The sequence below is a fragment of the Talpa occidentalis genome, unplaced genomic scaffold (genome assembly GCF_014898055.3).
Source record: "Talpa occidentalis isolate TD23 unplaced genomic scaffold, MPIMG_talOcc4v2.1 talOcc4.14, whole genome shotgun sequence".
NCBI classification, from domain to species: Eukaryota; Metazoa; Chordata; class Mammalia; order Eulipotyphla; family Talpidae; genus Talpa; species Talpa occidentalis.
Window position 1 is genome coordinate 44,000,836 of NW_023601433.1, and position 25,613 is coordinate 44,026,448.

General features: G+C 39.9%; 1 protein-coding gene across 1 annotated transcript in view; it reads left to right on the top strand.

The window, feature by feature from the left end:
• Positions 1 to 25,613, top strand: part of PCNX2 (pecanex 2) — a 243,488-nt gene that overhangs the window by 34,723 nt on the left and 183,152 nt on the right. Inside the window, exons 7-10 of the mRNA XM_037510412.2 lie at positions 36 to 181; positions 1,628 to 1,721; positions 15,972 to 16,107; positions 24,128 to 24,273. Of these exons, the coding sequence (XP_037366309.1) occupies positions 36 to 181; positions 1,628 to 1,721; positions 15,972 to 16,107; positions 24,128 to 24,273 (522 nt within the window). The remainder of the gene's footprint in view (positions 1 to 35; positions 182 to 1,627; positions 1,722 to 15,971; positions 16,108 to 24,127; positions 24,274 to 25,613) is intronic.

Here is a 25,613-nt window from a genome sequence, read left to right on the forward strand (position 1 = left end):
TCCTAATAGTTTTTGAAACTTTTATATATGTTAAGTTTCCAGGGCAATAGACAAAGACAAATAATCTACAGGGTAACTTCCCAACAAGATAGTTCTGTCTTGCAAGTCATCAGTGGGCCTGAAACATCCGTGCAAGATGAGATATCTATGGATGCTATGCATGTCTTCATTGATGAGCACGGTAAGTCTTTACTAATGAGGAAGGAGGGTTAATGCTGGCAGCTTTCTCAGGATTCCATAGGTTCTCTTAGCCCGAGTACTAGATTTTGGGACAGGAAGACTTCGTCCTAAGATTGCTCACGTAACATGTTTTGAGAACTGTGTTCCCTTCTGCCTCAGGGCCTTTGAGCATACTGTATCCCTTTAGATCTTAATTCTTAGGTAAGTTCTTTAGGAAAACTTTTCCTGAATTTCCTTTTTTAACACTCTATCCTTCCTTCTTTGGTATTGTTGCAGCTTGTGATTATTTATTGACTTATAATCATTTGATTAGTGACAATTTATAACTATAAACATCTGGAAGGCAATGCCCAACATCTAGTAAATATTTATTATACTATTCTCTATTTTGGAAGTCTCACTTTGATATATTTTTAGTGCTTTGTTACAAATAGGATTTAAAATAGTATAGAGAATTACAGTTTCAAAGTTCTATAGATAAAGGATGGAGTTTCTAGTTTTTCTAAGATGGGTCTTGGCTTAAGTACCTTATAGATCAATTAATGTTTGTTATTTTACTCTCAAAAGGAAATTAATATGGGTAATAAATTATGTGGTTATCCTATCTATAGATCTGTAGTTTAGAGTTTTAAGTGGTTTTGAATTTGCAGAAATACAAAGAACCACTTTCACTATAAAGAACAACACTAACACTTATATTAAAGCCTCAGAGGGCCTATGGTTATCCTTGTTGATGTTTCTCCTGGTGGGAACCTTTACCTTCACTTTGAGGTGCAGCTCACCCATGTATGTTCCAGCTGCTCACAGCAGACAAGGTTAATTATGCTTCTGTGTGACCTAAGAAGGCTCTCCTATAATTTCTTTTGGAGAGAGATCATTTTATATGTACAAAATGAACTTATTTTCACACCTCAAAACCCTAGGCCTATTTAGCAGAGCTAATTTATCTCTGCAAATTAATTCCATCTCTTGCTTTCCCTCATTACCAGGCTGACACACCAGGCAATGTGCTATGCCGTGCTCATCTGTGGATTTGAAGGGAGGGATGGTCTCCCACAGTCTCTGAATCAAAACAACATTATCAAGCCTCTTTTTGCATATGATACAAAAACACCTGGTTATAGCATATACATTATACTGACAAATGAAAAGAATATAAAAAGATGAAGAGGCTATCTGAAAGTGAATTAAGAGATGGTACAAGTTAATTTCATTAAAAGTAATTAGTTATAAGTAATGGAGTCAAACTTGTCTGATCATGTTATCAGAGGGAAGCATGTCAGGACGATTTTCTGAAGTTATACATTCTGTGGATAAATGAAATGAATTGACTTAGATTGCCAATATTTATTTTTCAATTAGTCCAATATGAGTAAGCTAAAAATTGAAATTTTATATACAACTAGTTGTGTAACATACTCTGTGCTGAAATTTTGTGATTTTGTAGGAGAAATTAGATCTTGTTATTTAAAGTCTGGAAATCAGAAAGAAGGCCCTTTACAGCAGCAGCCATCAAATCACGATGTAGTCTCTCGTGCTCGGTAAGTAGAGCTCAGTTTTCAAGTTTGGGAGCTGTTGTGTTGCTTACTCTGACATGAAACTTACTCTGACTGTAAATGAATTGAGGATCCTGGTGTAGGATGAATGTGTTGATCTCCTTGTAGATGTTAAAGAATCCGGGTTTTGTGTACAAGGAAAAAAAATCTGACATAGTAGAATAACAAAAAATAAACAGAACCATTTTCATGAAACCCACTGCCAAAAATGAACATATCATGTAGGTAAAAATGGAGTGGAGGGCGTCCCTGGTGGCAAAAGGGTTTAAAGTCTCAGCACTATCAAGCTATTGCCAGCCACTGCCACATGAATTTTATCCCTGCCCAGGGAGCTAACCCATACGGCGCAGCAGACCACTCCTATCTTGCCCGCTGCTCCCCTCAGCAGTGTATTTCAGGGGTCTGCCTGTTCTGTTCCCACTCTGTCACTGGTGAATCCTCTCACCCACCTGTATGTACCTCTGGTCTGTACCCCAGTTCTTGTATGCATAAATAAAGAAAAATAAATCTTAAAAAAAAAGTGGAACCCTTTGCAGAAAATAATATTCCTTCGGGAAGGGTGGTGCAGCTCAAAATCATGTTTAAATTTGTCCCAAGGAATGGACTAGAAATGCAGTAAGTTCCCATTGATACTAATGGAGGCAAGCTCTTTTGTGGCTAGATAATCTGAACATCTTTTTTGTTCTCCCTCAGAATTTATTGACTAACTTAAAATTTTATTGAGTTGATATTAAATTAACTTGCATTCCTGAAAATACACAGATGAATTATAGTATGGGAAAATGGTAAATCTTACTAGTGACAACTGAATTCATCATTCATCTTGAGCTTCAAGATTCTTTGAGGATAATCCATATGTGCATGCCTCCAAGTGGGAAAGCAAATTTTTCAAATGCATTTCTCTAGAATTATATGTAAACATAAGAATGTGTGGGAGACTTTTGCGGTTTTAAAGATTTATTTATTTATTTATTTATTTATTTATTTATTTATTTATTTATTTATTTATACAAGCACTGGGTACAGTCAGAAGCGCGGGAGGGTGAGAGAATTCACCAGAGCCAGAGCAGGGAGCAGAAGAGGCAGACTGACGAAGAAGTACACTGCTGAGGGGAGCAGCGGGCGTTGCAGGAGAGGTCTGCATGCCATGTGGGACCCTCGCCGGCTGCCGGGGATTGAACTGGTGCTGCAGAGGCTGCGGGCAGCTTCTCAGCTCAGCGCTCAACCGCTGCGCCACCAGGGGAGGCCCACTTTTGTGGTCTTAGTCTTCACTCCTGAAAAGCATAAAGGGGGAGCTTCCCTGGTGGATCTTTTGTCTTTGTGATTGGTTTCCAGGTGGAATTCTGTCGTGTGCCAGTCCTTTAGGGTGTTCTCATCACTGCCACTGCTGCCTCTCACCCTCTTAGGGATGCTGGTATGGTCTGTTTGGTAGTGTGGCTGGGTAGTGTAGATTATGGCTTTCCTGGTCACACAGTCCCAACTGGGCCCCAGCTCAAAAGCTGCCTGCTTGTGTCCCGAGTCATTTGCCTGGGGAAACGGCACGTTCCACACACCCTGTATGTCCTTCACTTTTCTGAAGACCCTCAGGTACCCACACACCATTCAAAAGAGACAACAAATAAGACTTTCCTTCCCTAGACAAAAAGCAAATTGAGACTCCTGAAGGAGAGGGAGGCCTAGTGTCCAACCTCAGCACAGTGCCTTGATAGGTTTAATTGTCTCAGATGGCAGCGTTTTCAGACAAAATATTTAATGACATGACAACACAACTTTGAGCACTGTCATTATTTCACAACCCTCAGTTGAAAGCTGTAGTATTCTGAAACTATATTTAGATCAAATATATGTCTCTTATTTTATCCCAAAATAAAATTATAAGACATTTTCATTTTCCTGGGTAACTACTTCCCTCTTGCCTTGTAAACATTTTTTATCTGCAATTGCCATCAATGTCAATTAGAATAAGGTCATATATCCAGAACCTTAAAAAACTAAAAATATAACTATTAATAAAAACATGCCAATAGGAATTAAAGAGCATCCATGTAGGGTTTCTAATATACCCCATTTGCTTATGCCAAACTTCACCCAGAGCCACCCAAAGCCACTCACTTTCTTCCCTTTATTTCTTTCTCTTTATTAAATTTCCTGTAATTCTGCCGTTCTTTATTTCCTCTGAATTTCCTTTCTATATTAGAGCTCATCTTTATTTAATCTGCCCTCCATTCCAGACCTGGCTGGGTTTACATTCCCACAATGCATTTGCTTTAATGAAAGCCTTCTTGCGAGGTCAGGCTGTGGCCCTGCTGGGGTGCTGGGAGGTCCAAATGTGTTTATGCTGGACTTCCTGTGCAGTCATGTGGCTTAGTGGAGAATCTCATATAATCAGTTCCATCCTAGCTCTGCCTTTTCACCTACTTAGCACAGTTAGACCCTTTCTATCATACACAAGAACAATCCAAGTGAAACAGGTCCATCAAATAGGGATCTAGGGGGTCATGCCACTGAGATATCTTTGCTAGACATGTTCAAGGGTGTACTTTCTTTTTCTCTAGCACTGTTTTGACATTCTCAAATATCTCGCCTAGGTGGTCAAAAGATGCCTATAGTAGCCCCAGCTGTTATGTCCTCTCTCATTCAAGACCAACGGAGACTGCTTGCCTCTTTATCATCAACCCACTCTCAGTGCGTGATTGGTTCTTGGCAATTGGTGACTGGCAACATATCTAAGCCCTGTCACTTAGGCTTTCCAAGTAGTTGACTTGACTGGGGTCTGCTTACATACACAGAGCTGGCATTGAAAGTTCTCTTTGAGAATTACTTGGGGTCATTTTTTAGACGGAATTTTGGAGAAAACTCTATGTATGCAGGGCAGCAAAACTCAACAGATAACCCCTGGGGATGCTGCTTCTGGTATAATGGCAATTGAATTAATTATCGAGCTTTTTTTTTAAGGAGAAAAATAATCAAGTTGTGTAAAAGCAACCTTTCCCTTAGAGAAATTCCTAACATTAACATTTCTAGTGTTTCTCTTGTGAACATTCTCATAGATATGGTCTCATTCCTCTAGCCTCATGTGCAAGCTCAAGGTCTTTCACTGCCTGCTCTTGCCCCAAGATAATTTGCAGGGCATTTGGTCTTAAGAGTTCTGGGAAAGAATGACATGTTGCCACAGATATCTTCTCTTTCTTATGATTCAAAGATAAAAATTAAAAAATACATGATTTCTGGGCGTCCTTGGTGGCGCAACGGGTTGAGTGCAGCCCTGTGAAGTTGTTGGCAGCCTCTGCAGCATAGGTTTGATTCCCAGCCAGCCAGGGAGATACCCACATGGTGAGGCAGACCTCTCCTGTCTTGCCTGCTGCTCACCTCAGCAGTGTTTTCGGTCCATCTTCCTGTTCTGTTCCCCACTCTGTCTCTGGTGAATCCTTTCACCCTCCTGTGCCTCTGGCCTGAACCCCAGTTCTTGTATAAATAAATAAATCTTTAAAAAAAAATTACAGGATGTCTATCAGATGTATGGACTATTATTTGAGAATATACATGTTTATTACACTGTCTCTTTAAAGTAAGTTAGTCCTGGGCCTCCCCGGTGGCGCAGCGGTTGAGTGCTGGGCTGTGAGGCTGCCCGCAGCCTCTGCAGCGCCGGTTTGATCCCCAGCCGCCGGGTGAGGGTCCCACATGGCGCGCAGACCTCTCCTGCCGCCCGCTGCTCTCCTCAGCAGTGTATTTCGTCAGTCTGCCTGTTCTGTTCCCCGCTCTGGCTCTGGTGAATTCTCTCACTCTCCCACGCTTCTGACTGTACCCAGTGCTTGTATAAATAACTAAATAAATAAATCTTTAAAAAAAAAATAAAGTAAGTTAGTCCTTCAGAGGGGACTTTCTTAGGGGGCATGATGGCAAATAATTCGGTGGCCCACTGGGCATAGAAGATATGCAGTACTTTTTGTTTGATACTTTGGTACAAAACTCTAGTCACCTCATTTAGCAAAATTATAGCATAATGGAAGCTGTTCCCTAAACAGTTCTGGAAAAGCAGTTAAGGAGCTGCCATCTGTTTAATTCATGCTCAGGAAAAAATGGCTCCTTTGTACGTAGTCAGATGATCTCTGGATTTACACTGCTGTCTGACAGGCTTATCATGGATATTGCACCAGTCCCAAACTCCTCCCCAGACTTGGAGGTGTTGAAATCAATGCCACCAGTTCATGGGAGGCTAATTTCTCTGGATTTGTAATAAGCCTGGGCTTCTGTGGAAGCTCCTGATGTGATGATAATTTGGGTCTTTGAATTGGTTGTAGGAAAGAAAACTTGTAAAATAGGATAAAAGCAAACAAGCTGGTTCGATTAAAATATTTTAATCCCTACATTAACATGTTTCTGTGCGTGTGTTTGTGCTTCTGTGTATATAGATAACAGATGGCATCCCTATTTTTTAATGTAAGGAATGATACCAGAGCATAGTACAGCTGATCAAGTGCAGTGCCAGTAGGTCAACTTTTTGCAGGCTGGAAGGGCTGACGCAGTCACACCTCACACCTGTGCTCCGGTGTGCAGGTCTCTCTATGCAGAGCAACATGTGCCAGTTCCTGGACCTGAAGGAAGCATTTCCTGTAATAGTTCTGGTAGTAGCACGCCCCTCCCCCCACTTATTAAATATTTATTTTGTGCTAAGCACTGTATTAACTTTTCTAATTTTATCTGAACAGCAAAACTGAGATAGAGGATTATTAGCTCCACTTTACAGAAAAGGCGACTAAGATTAATTAAGAAGCATGTTCAACCTCCATAGTTAGACTGTTGTCTCGGCTCCCCTGGCCATGGCAGGGCCACAAGCTCAGAGTTCTTTGGTGTCTCCGCAGGGAGGTAAATAGGTGGGCTGGGCTTGATGCTGAAGTTCTCTTGAGGGCATGTGTTCTGTCTCAGGGCTGCTGCTACTTATCTTTAGTAAGCCTGAAGGGGGACTAGATTTTCTGGTTTTTGCCACAAGGAGCTAGAAACCCACATTAATTTGTAAAACTCAGTTTTGTTTAATGTTTCTTATTTTAATGTTGTGGAAATACCACAGGCCACATGTCGTGTGTGTGGTTGACCATGTGTGTGAGTCACCAGCTGTCAACTCCTGCTCTGACTTCTGGGACAGCATCCTGTGCTCTGTGACTGCCTGTGGGGCAGCTCTCCTTGTTGACACATGTGATAGCCACATGCTCTGATGTGGCCCCCACTGTCTGGGCAGGAAGGCACTGAGCTGGCTCCTCCAAACCCCCTTAATGGCCCTATCCTGCTCCTCTCCTCTCTGGGAAGCCCACACTGCTGGCACTGCTCTTCTTTGCCTGAAATGCCCCTTTCCACTCATTTTTTGAACTTTAGCATTCTTATCTTTCAAAACTCCAATTACAGTTTGCCTCTTTTATTCTCTTTCCTTTATTAGCCTTACTGTGATGGTAAATCTATCCTTCCACATTACCATCAGAGGAGTGTTTATCACATTCTCCCTGGTCCTTCATTTTTTGGTGAGGAACTTCCATCTCCTACTACATTGCACTTGTCTAAAGGAAAACAAGCAATGACTAAAGTTCCTTTAATACTTAGTCCGCTGTAGGTGGATATTCAATAAATATTGGATTGAATCTAATTGAATCATTGAACATGACAAAAACAGGCCCAGTTGGATATCTGGACAGTGCAAAGACCAGCTGAGCATTTAGGGATGGCGTGTGAGAAGCTGAACAGGAGTTGTGGAATCAGCTCCTGGGGACCATGAGGCTGGTTAAAGAATTCATACTTTGTTCTATTTGTAGCAGGAGTGGTTAGGCCTGAATGTAGAATTACCAAGATAGCATCAACCATTAACTCCCTCTCTTGTGGTGGTTGTATAACAGGGTGGTCCCCAGGGAAGGGGGAGGTTCCAGGTTTCCTTCCCCACCCAAAAGGAGGGTGGAGCTGAGCAGGAAGGAGAAGTAGCTGCAGAGGAGACTGAGGAAGGAAGGAAGCAGGATGGAGAGCCAGAAGGAGACCTGGAGGAAGCACATGGAGCAGAGAGACATGTGAAGAAACTACGCTTGCCTTTTGGTCGTGGACTGGGTGACACAGATGTGGGTGAGAGACCCGTGGGGAGGTGATAATGGTGGTTTTTATCTTGATTTTGTTCTTTTCCTTGCAGACTTGTCTGGTTGTTTCTGATCCTTTTCTGTTGGTCCCCAGTGGAAGATGCTTTAGACTTGTGGCAGGCTTTGGGGCCTTGCTCTGGGCCAATCCCATTTGGATGGACTTTTACCCGTGAGGTGACGGGTAACTTCTGGTGCTTAATTTAGAAACTATATTCTTTGCCTTTCCTGTATTGTTTCCTAATTGTATTAAAGTGTATTCCCATTAAAGTCTCATATGTTTTGTGTTGATGGGGCGGATGGCAGAACCCATTTAGAGCAGGCAGGTTTGCGGGGTCTGGGGTGCCCCTCTCCCTGCCCTGTATCAGTTGTAGGGAAAGAGTTAGAAACTAGTAGGTTGTCTGATCACTGCATTTGATTATGGGTTGTGATCTTGTCCTCTTGTTAGTGAAAAGTGGAGGTGGTAGGGACCCTGCAAAAGAATGTCCTTCTCTACACAGACATTAGAAGTACAGACTCAAATTTGATTTTCCACTCCCGTGTTGCATTCATTCACCAGGAACGAATTCTCTCTGCCCATACGAGAGGTGGCTGTTGTGGAAAATCTGACTTCAGGAGCCGTACATCCTTCCTTGAAATCAGAGGTCTAGTATCTTGCAGCACAGATACCAGTTGTAGTCGGAGATGGTTCTGTTGTGGTTTTTGGAGTCTGTGGGTTTGGAGTGCAGGGTCCTTGGGTTCACTCTGGGAAAGGTTTCACCAGAGCTCCCATTTCAGCGACACGCAGCAAGTTTCCCAGGCAAGTTTCTCCACGACGCAGAGCCGTTAACTATATTTAAAGAGCAGGTTTATTAGGGAAAGGGACAGAAGAATAAGGGACACTTGAATAGACACAAGCGGGCAGGAATAGCTGCCCTGAAGGAACAGATTTGCTGAGAGAGGCCTGCATGGTTGCAGGTGGGCGGCCTTGAGGAGAGCGGCCTCAGCTGAGGGAGGTCAGTGAAGAGAAATCCTGACATGGTACAGGTCATGGGCATGCAACGGGCATGGAAGGAAGCTGCTGCCCTGCAGGAGAGAGTTGGTGAAAAGAAGCACCTGCATAGTCACAGGTGTGCAGTGGGAGTGCTGCCCCGAGCCTGTGCAGAGATTGCACTGATACAGTCTTCTGTTTGGGAGGGACTCACTCCTTGAGAGACTTCAGTTGGTTGCTAATTTTGGATAACTATGGAGAATCCGAAAGGGACCAGAGATTCTACAATGGGCTCAATCTCCATGTCTTTACCTTTGAATGTGCCCTTGGATACCTGCTTGAATGTTATGCTTTGTAATCTAGGCTTCCGCGCCTAAGGGTACTAATTTCTGAAACTGTGTTGTCTGCGCCTAAGGATCTTGGTTTCCATAGCTGTGTCAGTGGCTATGCTAGTCTCTTTTACCCCCACCTCCTTGTGTGAGCCAGGTTTCTGGTCTTGGGCCCACCTCCTTTTCAGTTTTTTTTTCTATTCTTGTCCTTCAACAGTTCGACTTCCACTTCCAGATCCAGCAGTGACTATTGCTTTCCGTTTGGCATAGGGTAACTTGCTTAACCATCTTGAGCATCAGTTTTCTCATCTATGAATAGAAATAACACTAGTAATTAACCTACCAGTTGGCTTTAAAGGTGAAACATAATTTTATATACAGTGCTTAGGACAGAGCCAGCCATAGAGTAGCTCAATGGTAGCTCTTACCTGTAAACAGAAGGGATAAGACAACAGTCAAAGTTCACTAGGACTTGATACAGTGAAAAGTCCTGACTTTGGGCCTGGTAGAATGAGCCTTTTAGATGAGCCCTGGTAGAACAAGCACATTTATGAGTCATTTTATGAGCTTTCAGGTGGTGAAGTACTTTTGCATTCTCCCTGTCAACCTACTGTGGCCTCTGGGGCAATTTTAGAGTAGTTATTTTGACATTAAAACTTTGCATTTTAATGCCATCAAATCCTGAATTTTCCTACTATAGTAAACATAAACTTTGATTTTGAACTTGGAAGAATTCCTAGTTGGGACCGTTTCTAAGACAGCCAGCTATGGAAGATATTGAAAAAGCAGGCTGTTCCTAGTAAGGCTGCTCAGCGACTGGGATTGTCTCCAGCCAGGCCATTAACCACTGATTCTTATTATTGGCAAGAAAGTCATTCCTCTTTGCCATTGTGAAGCCTAGCTGCCATGTGACAGTTTTATATCCCTGATTCCCAAGTATGAATAGGGAATTGTTTGCAAATGTAACTTCATGTCCCTTTGGGGATTCCTGGAGGAAACCAGGGGAGGAAACAAATTTCCCTCTGTGGCCCCACTGTCATTGTGGGAACCAATACATTTTCCCTTAACAGCCAAAGAACTATAAGCAGTATTTTCTGGTTGTGCAATAACTGTCCATAAAGCAGGTTCCTTTGGCGACATTATATAATTTAGTTCTGCTTATCCCAGAAATTAGAATGAGGGGGTATGGCTTGAATTGCAGCATTTAGAATTGCAATCTAGGAAAACTTTCAGTGGATAAATTCACTTAATTGTGTCATGGCCCAGGACAAAGGATTGGTCCAGGAGCTCACAACCTGAAATGAGTTAATCTGCTTCAAAAGTTGAAGTTACTAATGTGCCTGAAAAATTGAACTTGAAGCAAGCTATCTGCCTAGGAAGTGGAAGTATGTATTGTGTCAAAAGCATACCTTGAAGAGTAGACTTTTGTTATTTCCCTTTACAATTAAAGCTTGATAGTTTGTTCTTTGTCCAGCACAGATTTGTCTTTCTTTTGTGTGTAGAAATTCTTCCAAGTAGCATAGCAGAGCTTTAGTCTATGAAAGATATATAACTATGCTTCCGTATTAATCCAGTTTTTTTTCAGTGTTATAAACCATCTAATGAAAATACATATGAAGTATATATCATCTTTCCACTGAAATCTGATGAAAAGATACAGAATTTACATTTGCTTTGAGTAACAATAATTCATAAAAGTGTGCATAAAAGCCTACTGAATGAAAGATTCATTCTAGAGCCATCTAGTTCTTAGGATTTTCATACTGGATTTTTGTACCTGTACTTGTTTTTGTTAAAAATACAGAGAGATTTGGTGACAATGTATTTATCTGGACATATTTATTGTTTGGCTTTGTTTTATGACTCATTTATGAATCATTCACTATGCATTGAGTTTGGTAAAGCCCTACACTTAGTCTTTCTTGCCTCATATTTCTTACTCTTTTTTGGCATCATCAACATTTCTGACCCTTATCTCTGTAAAACCTCTTTTATTTATTACCATTAAATCTCAGGAAAACCCTTTAAATACATGATGATGCTTAAGTATATTCCTGATCCTCAACGAAGGCAAGCAGTCAGAAAATTGTAAAAAGTGATCATCTCTTTAGTCTCTATTTTGTGAAGGTCAGAAGATATAGGGACCCCTGGGTTGTAATAACTGAGGGAGACGATGCGGCCTGGAAGTTAGTCAATTCAGTCTTCAAAATGTGGAATGAAATGTGAATTATATGCTATGCATATATGATGTGATATATGAGATTTTCCAGTTCTGTGTCCCATTCAAGTTGAAATTGTTAACTCATTACAAATATTGAGAGTGTGTTGACTTGCACAATAGAGTTATGTGTTTACTGCTTTAAATTTTAAATCTGTGGCCATTCTTGGTGCCCTTGATCACATAACAAGTGGAAGTGATCAGGAAGGAGTCGATGGCCATCCAAGAGTTTGCCTTTGAAGAGTTTCTGCTGTTCCAAATTTTCTCTGGCCTCTCCTGCTTTTCAGATCTTTCCATGCAGTCCTTCCTTTGTTTTCTTAGACCCTTTAGAAAAATATTAAATTTTCATGCTGGCACAAAGTCATAAGGGGCGAGGGCTTATAAGGGTGATTCTAGAAAGACTACTGTTCTCTGAATACTTTGTATGAATCCAGAGACCCCCAGAGCTCTGTGGGGTTGGTTCCCAAGACCACAGCCTCAGCTGCCACAAGGGGGCAGTCAGACCCCATGGGAAACTGTCTCACTCCTGTGTTTTCTTTGCTCACACACGCAGAAATTTGTCTGTCATATAAAAAAAGAGTTGTTTGCAGACATTGAAAGAGGAATCCCTATTAAAATTATAAATAACAGGTTATAACTTTCAAAAACAGTGCTGCTTTATTTAAATATTCTACATGTTGAACAGGTTGCTCTGATTTTCATTTCTAGACTACCCTTCTATGTAGCTTATTCCGGTGTGTCCTAGGTCTGAAAAAAAGGAAGAGAAGCAGAGAGAGGCCCTTTCCCTCCCTCAGACTCTTAAGTTTTGAGATCTGGGGAAGATGAATTTTAGGATTTCTTTTTCCATATCAATGGGAAATTGTAGACTGCTGTAGAAAAAAATGCAGAAGAAGCTCACATATTTCCATTATTTGTTTACTTAAAGCTTACATGAGTAAAAGCCTGATGGAATGTTGCCATCAACAATCCCAGACCCAGTTCTGTCCATTCAAAAGTACACCTTTCTGGCTAAGCCTAGAGTCTAGCCCCCTGCTAACCTTTATCTTCTAGTGGATGATCTTTTTGCAGTTTCCACTACCCATCACTATTTCTGCTATTGCTCTGAGCTCAATTTCGTTTAAGTAAATTTATCTCTGTAATAGTCCTGAAACAACCATTTATCAGAGGTTTAATCAGAGAGCTGGATGAACAAGACCAGCTGTACAAGTGTCACTCTGTGTGGCTGACCATGTAGTCACTGCAGGTCTGGGGGCGTGTCCATTTCCATTGCCATTTTAGAGGCAGCCATGTCTCCTGAAACTTAGCACTCTCATGTTCGATTTAGTAATGAGGAGGGGGGTCTTTGGACTTACGCTGTTAAAACAAAGATTTTTTTTAAAAGATTATGTAACTCATGGTCCATAGCAAAAAAGAAAAAGGACAAAATCAAAGAAGGGACAACAAATTGCAAATAGTTTGAAAAGAGATACAGGTAAAAGGTACCAAGCAACAGAAATTCTTTATGCTTGGTAGGTAAATGCTTATGCAATAAGTAACTTTTGAGACATTATAGACTTTGTGGTTCTTAAATGAACAAGCTGGTGCACCTGCTTGTTGATGCACCTACAACATCAAGATCCCAGAGAGCAATCTCTAAGTCAGGGGGTGAAGATCATTTCCAGTTGAGCAAAGCTTATCAAAGCATTTAATCTCCTCCTGCCCTAACAAGAATCTTATATTCACCTGACAGTACAGGTTTTCTATTGAGGACGCACCAGTCATAAATCTCAGAAAGCTTCCTTAACAACATCATGCTTTGTTTAGAATACTGTGGGATTAATGGAAAGGAAACTTACCATGCTGTTTGAGTCTCTCTTTATAAGATAAAGAGGACTAGCTATAAGTGGAGAGCAAGATCTCTTCCCCCATCCCTGCTATAGAGACAATTAGAATGAATATGTTATTTGTGTGAAAAGCATAGGTATTGTGTTACTATCCAGTATGAGAATAAACAAAGTCAATAAAGGCAATGAAAAGGTTAGGTGTGGTTTATTTAATACGTGGCCTTAGCTAAATGGTGTTTGGTGCTTTATGTACCTCAGTTGGAACTAAGCCCTATATTCTTATGTAGGATTTTTAAGTGACTTGCCTAAAAATGTTATTAATTAGTATTATTTTGCAATAGAAACATGCTTAGCAGTGTGCAAAAATTAAGCTGCAGTTTATTGACACCTTTTTTGCATCATGTTTCCTTGCTGACAGCAAATTGATAGAGGAGGTTGCTAAAACATAACAGTTTGATACATCCTGCACAATAGTCCATGCTTAGTTTATTTCCATTGGCAATAGAGGGTGCTCTACACTTTCTAGATTTCCTCACAGAGGCACATATTTCCATCCTTGCGTGATTGTTTATCATTATCACCTCTATTACTTACAGTGAAGTCAGATGAATTTTGGCGTTAGTGAAACTTTGGCATTTACTGAGCCTTAGATTTCTCTGAATTTGTATTAACAAGGTGCTTAGAATCCTTTTGTGTTTCGCTATGAAATGACAGAATTATAGTACTCATAGTACTCAGTGGTTTTTGTGTAAGGCAGGAGAGTTTGAATGATCATTATCTTTATACATCTTACTGTTTTTCTCTGTTAGTGACAGGTATTATTCTACTGATACAGATAAGAAGCAAAAGCACTATTTACAGAACAATCATCCAAATAAGATAAATGAATTTTTAAGTTTTCAAACTGTTATGTTCTTATCCTACCTGATTCCTTTCTTAATCTCTGACTTTAATATATGAATTTCCCTAAGTGACTCTTTTTAAGGAGGTTTTTACAGAATACATGATAAAATAGTCATAAATTATGTCTTAAAAATGTACAGAATTCTGAGGTTTTTTTTTTTTTAGTGTGTGTATATAAGAGAGAGAGGGATGAATAGTAAAAAAGTATTTTAAACACTTTCTATAAAATAAATATTTGTATGTTTGTGAATAGAGTAGTGGGGAGTTAGGGGAAGGAAAGATTGAAAAGTTAATCAGAGACTTTATAATGAAGTGGGAGATCAGAAATCAGAAGGCAGTTACATTAGTGTAGCGTTACATTCTTGCGCCAGTTCGGGGCTGCATGTACCGTGAGACTCAAATTCAAAATGGGTAAATAACAAGATATGTAATTTCAGAAAATAAGAAATTCAAAGTTATGATCAGGGCAAGGGTGGCAGATCCAGAGGCTCCACACTGTCTTCATGAATCTAGCTTCTATCTCTCAGCTCTGTGGTCCTGGGGCTCTGTCCTGCACCTTGTCCTCATGACAGCAGCATGGCTGCTGCAGCTGCATGTGTTTCTTAATCACATAGCTCCCAAGCCCAAGAGAAAGATAGTTAGTTACCTTCTTCTTTTCTGTTTTAAATAGAAAAACTTGTCCCTCAGCTCCCTTATCTCCAATTGATTGCCCTTTGCTTTGTTATCGATTCTTAGAACAGTGTTATACTCTCTGCCAGAGCCAGCACTGACTAGGTTGAATGCAGCTACCCTGGTGGGTATAAAGTTCCCAAGGTTTAGCCCTGGCACTAGGGAGGGACTTTGTCTTTCTTGTAAAGTAGTCTTGGAGCATTAATAAAATTAGAGTTGTGTTGGAGGAATTCTGGAGGAAAGGACTATAAGGTGGGCAGCCCACAGTGTCTCCTCAATGTTTTTGGCTCTCTGCCAGAAAAGCAGGATGGAGTAGAGTGTCCTTATTTTTGCTTTCTGAGCCAAAGGAAAAATGCCAGGCTGGAGACAGTATTGAGTTCTTTTTTTTTTTAAGATTTATTTTATTTATTTATGCATACAAGAGCTGGGGTATAGGCTAGAGTGGGGGGTGGTGAGAGAATTCACCAGAGACAGAGTGGGAAGCAGAACAGGCAGATCTACTGAAATACACTGCTGAGGGGAGCAGCTGGCAAGACAGGAGAGGTCTGCTGTGCCATAGGGGACTGCCGATAGCTTGATAGTGCTGAGATATAACCACTGCGCCACCAGGGAGGCCCAAGTTCTATTAATTTAAGTCAATGTATATGTGACTAAAGATCATAAAACTATTGAGATGTGGATCACAACTAATTTGCTAAATTCTCTTTTTTCACTTACCCGAGTTACTTCCTTTACCAAAAATGTTCTTTCTTTATTTGAGATGAGGTTGGTGGGAGTGAGTAGGAAAAGCAGAGTGTTGGGGGTTGGAGGAAGGCACAAAGGTATTAGCACATTCTTTCATCCTGACCCATGTCTAGGGAACTGTCTAGCCAACTACTCACAACATATAAAACTAAACGTTGTTGCTACCACTCTCCCGTCCATCAAATACATAGAAAATTAAGGTTACTATTTTTGGCACACCAGGCTCCTGCCCACCCATTCCAGGAACCCTGCCACCCTGGCCAGCCTGAGTAATGAGTGGGAATAATGATTGCCCTTCTGCGTGAAGACAGCTTTGTAGACTCAATTTTCAACTTTTTACTGCTTATGCAAGGTCGTATAGCCTTATCTGCCACCTGTACTGGGGAACCCTAGTGTCCTGTGTTTGTGCATAATAACTAGATCAGTTCCCATACTTCCAGGTAACCAAAACCTTTGTTCTGCTTATCCTCAGAGAGATACAGGTCAGTTCCTCCAGTACCACGACTTCTGAGAGTCAAGATCCTTCTTCTGGGGACCCCGCAGTCAGCGCCCTCCAACAACAGCTATTACTAATGGTAGCTCGGAGGACCCAGTCAGAAACCCCTCGGGTACGTTCCAATATCTCTGTCCATGAATGTTCTGGAAGCAGGGACTTTGATTCCTATTTCCAGGTTTTAGCAGAGTTAGTCAGGTCTTACTCTGCATTTTATGTTGTAGATGTATCACTGCATTGTATTCTACTGAACAGACATGAAAAGAAACCATTTAGATAACAGGTACCATCCTGTTGATAGTAAGGAGTGCCTCTGTCTAATTGCTTTTCCAAATGCATTAGGAATTCATTTACTTTGATCTTTGGTTCCTGGGAAGCACAGATCCCAAAAAAGCTCATTTATTTAGGATGCTCTCCATCTCCCCCCATAGTTTGGAAAATATCTCTATTTTCATTCGTTCTTTATGCCTTTATATATTAAGCATTCAGAGATTCTTAAAAGAAATGTTTGACTTGAAGAGAGACTTTATTCTTAAAGCAAATGACATTATCATCAAGGGGCTTAAAACATGAAGCCTTCCAATTATTTTACTGAGACAACTTATTGATGTTCATTTGCTTATTCAGTAGATCTTTAATTAAACTCTGTGAGAGGCAGAGCAAAGAATTCAAAGGGATAGATAACATGCGCGTTAAGACTTATACCCAGGCTTAAGCTCCTTTAGAGCTAGATTCAACCCTGAGCATTTTGGAGAAAGAGGATGCCAAAGGCCCCTTAGAAGGGGCACTTGGGCTAGACCTTGAAGAAAGGTGGGTTTCATTTGGTACAGATTGAGTGAAGAGTATTATTGATTGGATGCTGAAATTAGTGTGAGGTCTGTTAGCTGCTGTGTTTACCTTCCTCCTGGCAGTGTTTTGTTCACTTGTAGATAATAATCTTACCTCAATCAAATATTATAGTCTTATTTTTTTTTATGATGGCTTAACCAAATTTTTCCAAAAAATGCCTGATAATATAGTGGGTTGACATTTATGCGCAGTTGCGCAAAATAATGTCATGTTATCTTCTAACTGAAAACACTTTGCTCTGGTGTCCTGATTCCTGCAGACTAGGTGGGAGTCGGGATTGGGTAGAGAGGACTGCCAATAAAGGGTTAACTTGATCCTTTTAGGCTTAAAGGAGTTTTTGTGGGAATAAATATTCCATTAGTTCAAAGGATCAGCCTCTCAAACTGTTTCTTCCCTTTTTCTTCTTTCCAAGGCCTCCAGATATAGGAGAAAGCTTCCCTATCCCGAGGGAAGCAAGCAGAGGGGGAGGGCATCTCAGGTGATGGGCATGGTTCATATGCCTGGAACCTGCTTGCTCACTGGGCATGCTAGATGGTACCTAGATAAGGGCCACTGCTTCTGCTCCTTCAGGGTGCAACGCTAGGGCCTGCCCATCTTGCCATAGTCCCCAGCTGATGATCCTGTATTTTGTGGTCTTGCCCTCTTCATCAGTATCCTGGGGTTCACCAATCTTTGCTGTATCTCCGTATACTCCTGGGGGCCCTGTGCCCAGCCAGTTCAGCCTCAGTGACCACTACTAGTTTCCACCACATGCCTTAGTGGGGGGTGTGGGCGGGTGGGGGAGTTGTTGGGGAGGGATGGTACAGAATGGCAGAATGTGGGTTTTCTCTGAGAAACTGACATTTTCCCTCACACAGGTCTGGGGAAGCTCCAGCTCCCTGCTCCAGAGTATCACTATTGAACCTCTAGGGAGTAGAAGGTTATATAAAATGAACCAGATAGTTTGAATAGATGTGAAATATCATAAGTGGAAGAGCCACAGGGAAACTAGGAACTTGGGATTGTCAGAGACGCAAATGCATTGATCGAATATCTCAAAAACATCCAAAGTAGAGCAGAAACTCATAAACAAGTAAATACTGCATGAATAAATCAGGAAGTCATGGTACTCCTTACTTTACATGCAGATTAGCACTGAGGGACTCTGGATATTATCAATCACAGTATCACAGGCATCTCTCTCTGTACCTTGGTTATCCATCTTGTAAGTCTAACCTCATGGGGTATATTCTATGGATTTATTACCATGATTTTTAAATTTTATATTGTTTCATTATGTTATAAGTAACTATTTGAATAATTATACTGAAACACCTTCTTTATTAAATTGCCATTGAGAGTCTACTCAAAGACCATACTGGATCTGAGAGGATATAGTATTTTATGCTTCCATTATGCTGACCAGGATCCAGTTCCATACCAATGCAGCTTGTGCTGCATTACAAAATAAGATTGTATTGTATGTGAAAGTACTGAATAAACTAAAACTAGAGCCTCCTTGGTGGAGTAGGGTTTAAATCTCAGTGCTCTCACTGCTGCGGCCTGAGTTCCATGCCCAGCCAGGGAGCTAACCCATCTATGGCACAGCAGACCTCTCCTGGCTCACCCACTGCTCCCCGCACCATGTATTTCAGTAAATCCACCTGTTCTGCTCCCCACTGTCTCTCTGGGGAATCCTCTCATCCCTCACACCTCTGGCCCACACCCCCTTTTTTTTTTTGGTTCTTTAAAAAAGAACCAAAAGCCCTCCAAATATCACAAAGTAAACTAAGGTTACCTGTAAGTCTATGAAAACGGTATGATAATAATAATGGCCTTTTTCATTACTATGAACACAATAGTAGGAATAGCATGAAAGCCAGGGAGTCTAGTTCATTGGTCCTCATTGGTGAGGATTACGTTGCTAACAGCACTGACCATGACTGAATGTCACTTTAAATTAATGTAAAGGTAACACTCATATCACAATTATTACCATTAAAGAGTGAAAGGAGAACTTTGACTCCTTATATTTCTTTGACCCCCTTATATTTTTTCTCATTTGTATTGTTTTGTCACGGTGATATAGTCATCAATTGCTGCTTTTTTTAAAATTTAAGACATTTTAAAAAGGAAAAAAGAATCCTGGACTCTAATTTGCATGAAATACTATGTGTAATATTTTATTAAATAATCCTTGTCTATAAGAACATTGAGGAAACATCAATTTACATGATTTGTTACAAAGTCTGGAAGTTTGACTGCCAAATCGAGCCACCACTGTAATAGAATTCCATGTGTGGTTTATACTTTTTACCCTTCAAAATGCTGTTCATGTCCAGGCTGCACTGGCATTTCTTTAGCATGTGGGACATTAGTTCTGCGTAGGGTGCTGTGCTGGGCACATCCATATTTGTTATCACATTGTCTTCACCGGAAATCTTGGACATAAAGTGTTACTGCACCTTCAGTTAGCCATCTGAGGGAATCAGAAGGGGTCCTGGTACTTTGGGCATTGACTGGCCCTCGTTCACTGCTCACCTTACTTCTTCCTTCCATCAGTTCTGGGGTTTTCAGTTTTGCTTACTTGCTCTTCAGTGGGCTTTGCCCTGTTTTCTCATGAATTCCCCTTCTGAAACCAAACCAAATCAGGGAGGTAATCTGACGTCTCAGAACTATGGGATGGTCTCACTCATAGCAGGAATCTAGAAAACTTAAATAAGGGACCAGGAAAATGAATATAAGAAAGTGAAAATCAAAATCAACAAAAAACTATGAACCAGAGACACTTTTTGGGGGGTGGGGGGCGGGAGGGGAAGGATTGGGATCAGAATGGGGCGTTTGCAATTGTATGGGGGAATATAAAAATAAAATTTAAGATTAAAAAAAAAAAAAAAGAACTATGGTCTCATGTTTTAAACATGAGTATTTAAATACTCACTCTGTGGGGAAGAATTATGGAAAGGTTTTCAAGATTATATATAATAAATGGCAAAGTTTTGCCTTTTTTCATCAGTGACAATTATTAGTACCATCAAAGTCTTATTAGTTATATGGAGCTTTTGACCATACCATTATTTTGCACAATAAAATTTTTCAGATATCTTGGGGGAGAGGGATAGATCCTCATGTTTTTAAATGTTTTCCTCTACCAAAAATTATTTCTGAAATGTGCTATATACTTCCTTGCCTCCTTAAATTGAATATGCTGATCATTTAAGTCATTCTAGATAATGCAGATTCAGGAAAAGAACCCTAAGTATTGTGTTGTAAATGTAGATCCATCCTTACTGGGACTGTGAGCAAATGCAACTCTCTTGTTTCTTAAAAAGAACTTGTGTTTTTAAAAAAGCACAATCATATATTAGCTTTTACCTGTATTACTAAATATTACAGGGAAATCTCCAAGAAATTGATTTATTTATTTCCAAGAAATATTCCAAGAAATTTACATGGATAACAATATAATTAATCAGTAGGAGAAAAAAAAATGGCTACAATTACTATCAAATCTTACCAAATATAACCCAAACTCAAGACATAGGTAAGAACAATTAGGATCCTGTCTCTTGTTTTTCTTTTAAATAAACCTCCTTAAAAACAAACAAACAAAACAACAATAACAACAACAACAAAAAAAAACTTGTATTCAGCTTATATGCAGGCCCTCTACTTTTTCCATTTTCCTTCTTCTAAGAGAGAATAAAACTTGACTTATGAGACAATGTGACGTGGTTGTTCTTTGGCAGGGCTTAGTTAATGAATCAGAACTGCAGACAGCTTTTTGGTCAGTGTTTGTGCATTTAGATGAGTCACAGATATGAAATTTCACATAGCCTTCACTGGGGGTCCTCAGCCCTGCTAGCCCCTCATTACTGAGGCTCTCTGGGGGCTCTTTCGAGACCCCTCTCCAGGGATATCCACTGTGCACACTCCCAGGCTCATTTTTCTCTCTCTTTGGTCTACTTCCCAGGGCCATCTAAATCCTCTAAGAAAGAAACTATCTTGTTATCCTTGAATGTTCGGCACATATTGAATATAATATCTGGCTTATATCATCTTTACAGTAAATATTTGTTGGATGAGTAATGAATGGTTAAATAATAAATGAATGGTTAAAATTTGAGAAAAATTGGGAAATATTTGAATTTGAAATTTGTACCAGAAAACAGACTAAAAAAAATTGCTGTAATCAACTGAAATGCTGAACTTTTAGATTCCTTGATATTTAAGATGACAAAACTAACCACAGAAATTCTCTGAACCTTACTTTCTCATAAAGGAAGTTGGTATGAACTGATGTATGTTCCTCAAAATTCTTATGTTGAAGTCATCACCCCCAATACCTCAGAATGTGACTGTATTTGGAGAAAGGATCTTAAAAATACCCCCAACCTTTGATCTTAGATATCCAGCTACCAAAATTGTGAAAAAAAATACATTTCTGTTCTTTAAGCCACCCACCATGTAGTGCTTTGTTTTGGGAGCCTTAACATGCTAACAAAGACATAAAATCATTTTTCTTTGTGTGCAACCCTGAGATGTATTTTAAACAAGCATTTCACTTAAGCAGAAATAGCTGATACTGTGTGCCAGCATCTTTAATAAGATTTGGAAAATATGTGACATAATGTTCATGTGATGTGTGTTTATATTATATATGTGTATATATACATATATATAATATATAATATACACATATATGTATATTATATATATAATATACACACACACTGGCCTTTCCTAACAGCACAGGTTGTCATATATAACCTCAACTTAAGAAGAATATTTTTCTTTCTATTCAGAACACTGCTATCATCTTCACAGTTGCTTAGCTGTGACCTATTTATGCATCAACCATGAATTTCCACATTACAAAACATCTTATGCACATATTTTCTACTTGAACTCTGGCCATGAAACATATAAGAAAAGGATTCCTTTTGGGGGAAGGTTTATCATTGTCATTAAAAAAAGATGCTGTTTTTGCTGACATGACACCAGGTCTACAGGAAACTACAGTCTACTTTAAATCCTTTTTAGAAAAATAAAAGGGCAAAAGCAAATGAACAAAAACAGAATGATCCAACAATTCTACTTAAGAATATATCTCCAAAAGATTGTGAAGTCTGAATTTGAACAGGATTATGCATGCCCATGTTCATAGCAGCATTTTGTTGGAATAGGGTTTCAGACACAAGTAGCAGTTACCAGCTCAACTTTCCTATAATAATACAGCCCTATCCATCCTGTATATAGCCTGTGTATTGTCTTCGTGATGGATCAATTTTCCCTTGAAATGCCTTTTACATTAATATTTTATAATCTGAATAACTCCATGTTCCATAAGCTGTGTCAGTGAATTAGCATCTAGGAACAAAATGGTAAAATCAACCTCTTTTGAGAGTTCACAGTGGTCTCCAGTGAAGCAGGTACGCTGCCCTCATGGATACCAGGCATTTTGACTTCCACTGAATTAAGAAAAAAATCATGTAGTCTGTCCAAGTACAACCTTCTTGTTTACAAGTCAAAGAGAAATATGTAAGCCCTATACAAGACAGCAACATCTCAACTGCTGTTCTTCTGAACTGTCCTCACCTCTTTTCTTGTCTGGTTCTTCTTATTAGTCTCCTGTGTCATGTTTATCCACCTACAGGAAACTAGAGCCTACTTTAAATCCCTTTTGGAAAAATATAGGGCAAAAGCAAATGAACAAAAATGCAAATTAGAATGATCCAACAATTCTGCTTCAGAATATATATCCAAAAGAATGTAAAACCTGAATTTGAACAGATCATGCACACCCATGTTCATAGCAGCATTATTCACAACAGTCAAGAAGTGGAAGCAACCCAAGTGCCCACTGACAGATAAATGGAGATTTTGTGTATATATAACATTGGGTTATTGGGAAAGTTGTGGCATATTTTTCTATGCAAAAGTGTGTCATGACTTTTCCAACAACCCAACACACACACACACACACACACACACACTGGAATATCATTGGATCCTAAAAAAAAGGAAATTCTGAAACATGCTACAACATGGATAAATCTTGAGGATATTAACCTTAAGCCAATCACAAAAGGATAGATGCTGTATAAGTTTATTTATATGAGGTACCTTGAATAGTCAAAATATTAGAGACAGAAAGTAGAATGGTGGTTACCAAGGGCTGGGGATGGAGGAGCTGGGGAAACATTCAGTGGGTCCAGCATTTCAGTTTTGCAAAATGAAAAATTTTGGAGAGCTGTTGACAACAATATGAATGTAGTTAACACCACTGAATTGTACAACTAAAATGGTTAAGATGGTAACCATTTTATTATTTATTAATTTATTTTAAAACATTTTTATTGAAGTATCATTGTTTTATATCCTTGCTAGGTGTAGTCACTGTAGCCCTCCCACCACCAAAATACCCACAGTCCTCCACCATAATCCATTGTGCTCTCCTCCAGCATCTCAGTTTACCTTTATCTGACTCTTTGTTTGGTTTATCTGTATAACTACAAAAATTACAGATTAGAAATAGAAGATCTGCAAGGGGGCTAGGTCATTAAGAGAAGGCTTGCTGGTAGTGACTGATGACTTTCTGATAGCAGCAAGTGACAAGCAGTAGCCAGTTAGTAAAGGAGGAGGTGAAGGGAAGCTTTGATTTTATAGTTTCTGAACAGAGAACCGGGGCTGGTCTCTGTGCCTCCAACAACGACTTTAAGGTGGTACTAGACCTCCATGTGGTTGGCAGAATATGGAGCAATGCAATGTTTATTCGTGATTGGTGGAAGTATAAACCAACAGAACCAGTTTAGAAAACTTGTTTCCTGAAAGAGTGTTCTCTATAAATCAAACATTGCCATTCTGCTAATTCCGTTTGTGATAAACTTGTGCATTTCCTGGAAAAGTTAAGGAATTTGTTTCATAATAAAATTCACCATCTGGTACAGTTGAGCATTTGTATTCCTAGCAATTCTGTTCCTAGTTTCTAAAGAAATTCCTGCACGTATGTACCACGAGACATGTCCAAGAATATTCATAGCAGTATAATAGTTTTAAAACCTAAGTTGTGTTTTGATAGGATGAATAGTACAAATTTAATGGTACGTTATAATGGAATTAAGAGTGCCTGTAAGAAAGATTCTTTGGTTGATTGCTATTTGAGAGCCCATTTTTATGAACTGTTTTGGTTTACAGTTAGCATTTGAACCTCTGTTTTTTTGTTGGTTTTAGTTATGATTGTATAGTTATAACAGTAACATGTCAATATGAAACCCTTTCTTTGTTGTTTCTTTTGGGATTTAAAGCATCTAAGTCAAGATCTGGAAGACTCATCATGTTCTTCAACACAAGGAAAATTTAACCGAGAGCAGTTTTACAAATTTATCATTTTTCCTGGCAAGTGGATTAAAGTCTGGTATGATCGACTTACCTTGTTGGCGTTACTTGATCGGTAAGCCACTGGGCATGCAAATGTACAGATGAAAGAAACATTGGGGTTTTAAGAGTGTGCACTTGCCTCTTATAAAAGGAAAGTGGCCTTTTGCTGAGGTTCTGTGGAACATTTTCAAGTGCTACACCTTTGGTGCTGCAAACCTTAAGTTGAAGCAGTGAGATCTTGACAACTGAAGAAATTGTAATTTAGCAATGAAAATGGGAGAGAGGGAGATTGGGTAGCATGGTTTAGTGCAAGGTTAGCTTTGGGATCAGTACTATTCCTTATGTGTCATTCTGTGTACTGCTTGCCACGTTTTTGTAGAAAAGCTCAGGGTTCCCTTCTGTGGCAGGGGTGACTGGACTGCTTTTGGCTATGGGGAAAGGAGGCAAGATGAAATGGGATATTTTCTAGTTCTGCCCTTTGACCACTTTGATTCTGTCTGTCACTCCTGTCTGATATACATTAAGTTGAATGTTAATCATTCCTTTAAAAACTATGTTTACTCTTTCACCTTTTATTGCCATTGTTTCTTTTTCTTTTTTCTTTTTTAAATATTTATTTATTTATTTATACAAGCACTCAGTACAGTCAGAAGCACGGGAGGGTGAGAGGATTCACCAGAGCCAGAGCGGGGAACAGAACAGGCAGACTGACGAAATACACTGCTGAGGGGAGCAGCGGGTGCAGCAGGAGAGGTCTGCACGTCAGGTGGGACCTGGCCGGTGGCCGGGGATTGAACCAGCACTGCAGAGGCTGTGGGCAGCTTTGCAGCCCAGCACCCAACCCCTGCGCCACCAGGGGAGGCCCTATTGCCATTGTTTCTTAAGATAAGATGTTGTTTCTTGGTGGGGAGAGGGGATTAGAGATGGGACTAAGTAGGAGTCTTCCCTTTACATTTTTCTATCCCCTCACCCCAACCCTAGCCCACTGAAATGAACAAAAAACCAGGATTATGATCTTCAAGGACTTTGTAGTTCTGACTGGGGTGTTGGTTTGAAAATTCAAGATGCCATTACAAATGTTGAGTTTCACAGTTAAATGCCAGCCAGTCAGGTGGTGGAAAGACTGGTTGTCTGTTCTGCTCTAGTTGGTCCCCCAGTGACTACTTGTTATAGTAATGTCTTAAATGGTGTGATCACATACTAAAAAACTATAGTCATGCAAAATTACAACAGTAAATTTCAGGACCCACAAGTCAGAGAATGGAGTTATAATGGCTTTTCTAACAACACTATGTTACCCAAGGGGGACACACTTAAGATGAACATTTCATACTTAACTAAAATAATCCAAGATAATACAGTCTGTTAGATGAGGCAGATTTTGAAATATTAATTTTTTTCTGTTAAAAAGGA